We start from the raw sequence: 6,698 nt of genomic DNA on the forward strand, positions 1-6,698 counted from the left end.
TCCGGCTCTCTCCTCTCTCCTCGCAACACGGCTCCCTCCTCGCATGCGACCGACCCTGAAACCGTTTTTTTGGGGGGCCATATTCCTGTGAGCGATCACTTTTATTTTGTTTGTTTTGGAGGAGGAGTCCGCTTCCCTGCACAACTTCTGAATGATTTTACTTTGAAGGAAACTAGAGAGACTGAGACCAGGGAGACCGCATATACCAGGACTCACATCTTTGTGATTTCACGCTAGCGGCAAACGAAAACCGGTGTCTTCGGGACCTTTGCGCGTGTCCCCTTCAAAAGCCAGAGTGAAATTCAATCGGATACCAGGCTCTCTGGCATGTTAACTAGAAAACAAGACTGGTCAGCAACTCTGTCCCTCAGTGACCTTTTAAACCAGCGCTATATTGAAGTATCCAACCCAAAAAGGTTTTATAAACCCAAAACAAGTACAGTAAAGAAGTGGTTTAATGAACATGTTTGATCCTTTGTCCCATCCTCACAACTCCCACTGCAGTGACATTAAAGCCAATTGGCCATTTTAATAGTGAGTGCCCCGTCATAGCTTAGGGAGAGGTTCTACCACAGAAGCTTACATTGGGTTGTCCCACAGCACCACTGGGTGTTACGTTGTGGTTTGGCTGGCCCACATTATTCACTACTTTGTGTCCATTCATGTGTGTTTTCTCATGTCCTATATGGATCTGTAAGGGATCAATTCAACCAAACCTGTATTGCGGTATGTACAGTCGGTCGTTTACTGAAAATGTTTTTTTCAACCGCTCTAGTTCACACACCTATGACCCAACACCCACCAGTCAAGTCCCAGAGAAAAGCGCATCGACCACAGGGCAGCTTCATCCTCCTCCATACGTACAGCAGTCAGCTGTGTGGTCTCTCTCTGGCCGTAGTCTCGCAGCCATGAGGCTGCTGTGGGCTACTCACAGCCATCCAGCCATGACCACTTCCACCGCACTCTGTCTTTTCTCAGAGTCCCCCAAAAGGCAGGCAGACATGTCAAATGGAACACTTTTCCCCCTCTGTAATATTCCACCCACCCACGACTCCCCCAGCGGTTATTGCAGGGGCTTACGTGTGATTTGTATAAGGTCGTATATTACTCCAGCAAATCCGACCAAACCTAACATTTCCTCTATCCAGCCTCCTGTCTCAGAGTCCTGGCACTCGTGCTGTGTGTGTGTGTATATATATGTGTGTGTGCATACCTGTGTGTTTGCATGCGTGTGTGTATGCGTGCATGCATGTTTGTGTCTATTTTGTGTGTGTGTGTGCGTGCGTGCGCTATGTGCGTGTGCTACATGCGTTTTTATGTAACTCTTTGTGTGTGTGTGTGTAACACAGTGTGTAAATGTCTCAAGTGTGTAATTATTCCTAGAATGTAACCATGTCATCATGTTCACTTTATCATCTCAAATGTGTAGCTGCTGTGTGCGGTTATGTGTGTAATTCTCCTAAGTGTGGATCTGTCCTGTTAAGTGTGTAATTCCCAGCAAGTTGGACTCCAAATGTAAGACTGCCTAGTGTGCAGGTAGCCGGCGTTTTGAAAAAGGGAAAACCCCACACACATGTAATTGTGGTGCATCAACTAAAAATGTATCCGGTGTTTAAAATGTGTTTTTCTTTTTTCAGCAGATTGTGAATCCTATTGCAAACCAGTGAAAGGGAATCTGAAGATCAACATGAAGAAATACTGCAAGAAAGACTATGGTGAGCGATTGAACAACTGAATGCATCCAATTTATTTATCACGCATGAAAAAAGTAGGACCCGTACTAGAACAGTGAATTATAACAGTAAATTGTCAGCCCATCAGTCCGAAACATGATTGTTAGTAGCTATAAGGTATAAGGTATATGTTATTATACTATATGTTACTGGCTTTTTTTGCTAAATAGTATTTTCAGTTAGTTTACAGTTGTGTTAGGACTGTACCTGCATAAGTTGTAATGGTTGGTTTGTCTGTGTGCCATATCAGCGGTGCAAGTCAACGTGCTGGACATGGAGACGGTGGGCGACTGGGCCAAGTTCTCGGTCAACGTGGTCTCGGTCTACAAGAGCCGCGGCGAGCCACTCAAACGGGGCGACAACGTGCTATGGATCCATATGAAGGACCTGGCCTGCAAGTGTCCCAAAATCCAGATGAGCAAGCGCTTCCTGGTGATGGGCACCAGCGAGACCGGGCCAGGGGGCCCTGGGGCCGGGGGGCCCGGGGCTGGACCAGGGGCTGCTGGGGCTGCTGCAGGAGCAGAGCGCGTAGGGCTCCTGGCCGATAAGAACAGCCTGGTCATCCAGTGGAGAGACGTTTGGACGCGGCGCCTCCGGAAGTTCCAGCGCAAAGAGAAGAAGGGCAAGTGCAGCAAAGCATGATGGGGGAGAGAGCAGCGCATCCTCAGCCAACCCCCCCATGACCCCACCCATACTCCTACTCCTACCTCCCCACGACCCCTTCCTAGCTCTCGGCTAGTTCGCAGGATAGAACACGACCCCCCTAACCCCCTAAAAACCCTGACTCCCCCCCCCCCCCCCCCCCAAAAAAAAAACGGGGTACACTGCACATTACAGAGACTGCATGTATACTGCCTGTTTAAGGACCACTTTGTGTATATTGTATAATTATTTCCTTTTTATTTTCTGTTTTAATCATGGGACTGTGACTGTCTTTTTTCTATTGGTCTGCCTTAAAAAGGGACCATTAAAAAGGGTACGAAGTGTAGACGAGCGGATACCATTCCCTTTCTCGACAACGACAGCGAAAATGTCCACACTCCCCCACACCCCTACCCTCTCCCATTCCCCCTCCCCATTCAGACTGCTTCAGTCCCCCCCCCCCCCTGCCACCATGTTTTAGTGTTTTGAAGCTATCAAAGCTCACATTTCCCATTCTATTACCAGGAGTATCCATGGAGCTCAGATAATCAGAGAGAGAAACAGATTTTTTAGTGTTGTAGCAAAGTGTCCCATGCAGGGGAGAAGACAAACTGCACAACCTCAGTTCGTCTGCCTCCTCCACCCACTGTTTCACTGTCTCTAAACCCCAACCTTTCTCTACGCAACTGAGATTACTGGCCTAGAGCGGCCATTTTGTCTTGTACTCCTATTCCGTAGGTAAGATATCTGTAGACATGAACTCTCTGCAGTAGTATCTCTGGACCAGAACCCACAACGGCTGCATCCTCATCCTCAGAGGATCCTTCTAACCACAACAAAGGCTGTCCCCACAGGGGCGTTCTCCAATGCAAACCTCACTTCTACCACCACTGCCATTACAATATATATACACAACTTCAGACTGAGGCATCTGCTACTCTAGTCTAGACTATACAACTGTTGACAGTGACCCCACCGCTCACTCACTGGTTCTACTGCTCCAGTCATAGACAGACAGTGGCACTGTTTGGACACTGGCAAACACTAAACCCTAATAATGTTTCTCTTTTATTCTATATTCATGTACTTCTGCTCTCAGATTCCTATACTTCTACAGACCCCACTGTCTCACTATCTAAGTGAAGACCCCCCCACACAAGCCTTCTCACCACGAGCAGGAAATGGAATCATGCATTACTATCTGACTCATGTGAAGAAAAAGAATATTGAGCGGGACTCCAGCAGAGTGGAAAGTAGCCAGCTTCAGAACAGAACAATGCCCTTGATACTAGGGAAACTTTTGGGGGGATATTTTGCGTCATGTCTTCCACTGTTTGTTGATAGAAGGTCCTGCGGGTGTCATTGTGTGACCGATATCATTTGTTGGTTCAATTCTATTATTTCTCTTGTCTTTTAAATGTTTGCCACTTTCGACAAAGTGTCCAATGACGGGCTAGTGATCGCTTGCCGAAAGAAGAGCTCAAAATAAAGAGTGCCATTTCACGAAGAACAGACAAAGGTTGGATTAAGCTCTACCTTTTCAACTGTAGTTTATTGACAAACTGAAAGAGTCCGGAACGTTCTAGGCTACATACACACTGCCTGATTGTATTATGATGCGATAGTCTACTTCAATCCTCATGTCTTTGTATGTTTGCATGTTTGTGGTTTGGCTGGTCCGTCCGATGCGAAGCGAAAAATTTACAGTAAGCAGAGCATGGAATTAACAAATGTTAACATCACAAATCCAGAGGAAACCTCCTTAGTCATCTCCCCTCATTGGCCTTGCCGACATTTCCCTCTCTTCGTTGGCCAATAATGCATCAGCCTGTTTCTAAATTGAATCAAGAAAATGAGTAAAATCAGGACAAAAACGAAACCACAAGGGAGCGTATGTTTGCTCTCAAAGTTACTGTTTTGTCTTTGTCCTTAGTTCATTTTAAAAGCGTATTACGATTGATTTCAAAAATAGAACAATGTAAACACATTGTGAAGGGGTAATGCTAGCTAACTGTTAGCATGCTGACAGTAATGTCACGCTAGCGGTTGGTTGGCTGCAGTGCTATGTTTGGTTTGTCACATTTCCAAGCCCCTCAGAAGAGTGTCTCTCCCTCTCTTGTCAGGCCCCAGTTCCTTTCTGTTCTGCAACATGTGCGTTTCTGTGTATTAGATACACTGCATGTCCAAAAGTATGTGGACACTAATTTGAAGGGGCGACCACATACTTTTGTATATGTAGTGTACGTGACAGTAGTGGGACAAAGGCAGCCAGCCACAGTCCTTCAGTGGTGAAGGTCTTGTTTTCATTTGCTGAAAGAATGTATATAAATGAGAAAATGTCAAATGTAAAAACCGCTTAAAGACACATGGTATGATTGTACTTACTTATGAGATTATGTCGTTAAAGCTGAGAATGTAGACCGAGCGTTGTCATTCTAAAAAAAAGAAACGCTGAATGGATTTAGAAGTTGTTCACATGAAGGTCTGTCTGGTTAGATTGTAGGTTTTATGTGTAACAGTTGTGGGTCCTCCCTCATATGCGTCAATGTTTGCATCATACAGTATTCATTCAACATGTCGCGTAGCACAGTGCTCTGAAAACCAATCCAAAACCAATCCATGACCAAAGTGAACTAGGTTGTTTTCCATACATTTTGGTGTAATATGTAACCTTATTTCTTAGAACAGCAAAGAGGTCAGACGGAACCACTAACATTTCCGAGTAAAAGTAGCGTTTCCTTAGAGGAATTCCCAGAGATGGAATTTCACAAAAATGCAGAACCAAATCGTCTGATTATTTATGTATTTGCGTCCATGACGAGCTGTCAAACAGGTGGTCTTACAGTAGCCACCATTTCTTGGCCTGGTATGTGGGGAAAGCATGGGCAGGTTTGATGGATGTCCAAGTTACGTGTCCAGAACCAACCCGCTTCCACGCAGGGTTATACTGCACTGTCTACAGTGCCGAGTAGCTCAAGTGTGAACCTCAACACTTCATAATACTGTATAGCCTGGTCCCAGATCTGTTTGTGCTGTCTTGGCAACTCCTACAACTCCTATGGTAATTTTCCAGAGAAGTTGGCCAGACACCACAAACAGATCTGGGACCAGGCTATGAATAATATCCAGCAAGACAAAAAATCACTATACTTTTTCTCCCTTTACCTCAGTCTCTATTTTCTTCCTCTTTTATCTGTGCCACCCTGAATATTGGACTACAGATAACAAGCTTTACTAAACCCTGCAGATGTTATTTAGAAATGTAAACGTACCCCTCGAAAGCATTTTGTAGTCTTCCTAGGGCGAGCCACCCTGTTGCTTTACTTAACAAGCCCCACAGCTTGGCAGTGGAACCAGGATCGTAACTTGCTCTCTTTGTTCCCCTCCCGCAGTATTTATAACGTCCACAGGTGAGAGAGAGAGAGAGAGAGAGAGAGAGAGAGAGAGAGAGAGAGAGAGAGAGAGAGAGAGAGAGAGAGAGAGAGAGACTTATAAAGTATAAACATAATGAGATATACACAAATGGACGGTGAGGAAAAGTGAGCTAAGGTTAAGGGAGTTGAAGGAGAGAGTCTGCCAATACTTTTTCTGTCATTGTCTTTGTAAAGCCAGTAAGTAAGCCAGAGAGACAAGCTAAATTATTATACGTAGAACATTTTAAATATATATCAAAGCCCAAAATGATTGTAACAATGACTGTAGACTTACTGCTGCCAGGTATTATGAAATATGTGAAATCTTGCTCAAGAAAGCATTGAAAGAGCAAAATTCTATGAAATGTCTCCCCATTTGCCAGAAGCCCCCTCCTGTCCTCATGACATTCTGGTCACAGAGTTACACTACAGAGCACCACTCACACAGACGATGTCCACCTGCCTTCTGAGGGCCGATGGGGTGTTGCCTTCCGCTCCATGCACCCCCCCCCCCCTTCCTTCATCACTCGTGTTATTATGAAGTCTTCCCTGTATATTTTCCTCTGATGCAATGACCACTGACTTTTTAATCGTAAAATGACAAATAAATTATTAGTTAATGAAATTTGTGTATCGTTTGTCATTTTGAGGATTATGCAGCAGATCTAGATCAACGGCTGCTTATGCTGCCATCGGGGCCCAGACCCAACTGTCCGTGTGTGTGCGTTTCCATGTGTTTGGTGCATGTGCTCTTATACTGATGACTACATGGCTAGTCAAGTGGCCTGTATTGTAACCTTTCTGATTTTGGGTGCTGCACTGGGCTGAGAGTCTGATCCTGCTCTGGTGTTTTTACTCAAACTGAAGACGGGTCAGACTACAGTAGGTGGGGAGACTAGGAGGGAAGTAG

At 45.2% G+C, this 6,698-nt stretch overlaps 1 protein-coding gene across 2 annotated transcripts in view; it reads left to right on the forward strand.

Moving 5' to 3' along the window:
• The window catches only part of ntn2 (netrin 2), a 64,183-nt gene extending 57,753 nt beyond the window's left edge, over positions 1–6,430 (forward strand). Inside the window, exons 6-7 of one of the 2 annotated variants that reach the window (XM_031799842.1) lie at positions 1,641–1,715; positions 1,984–2,518. In XM_031799842.1, coding sequence (XP_031655702.1) covers positions 1,641–1,715; positions 1,984–2,375 — 467 coding nt within the window. In that variant the 3' untranslated portion in view covers positions 2,376–2,518. Of the gene's footprint in view, positions 1–1,637; positions 1,716–1,983 lie in introns of both variants that reach the window. The other variant, XM_020454541.2, reaches the window with a different exon arrangement.
• Positions 6,431–6,698: the final 268 nt, after the last annotated feature.

The sequence above is a fragment of the Oncorhynchus kisutch genome, linkage group LG20, assembly GCF_002021735.2.
Source record: "Oncorhynchus kisutch isolate 150728-3 linkage group LG20, Okis_V2, whole genome shotgun sequence".
NCBI classification, from domain to species: Eukaryota; Metazoa; Chordata; class Actinopteri; order Salmoniformes; family Salmonidae; genus Oncorhynchus; species Oncorhynchus kisutch.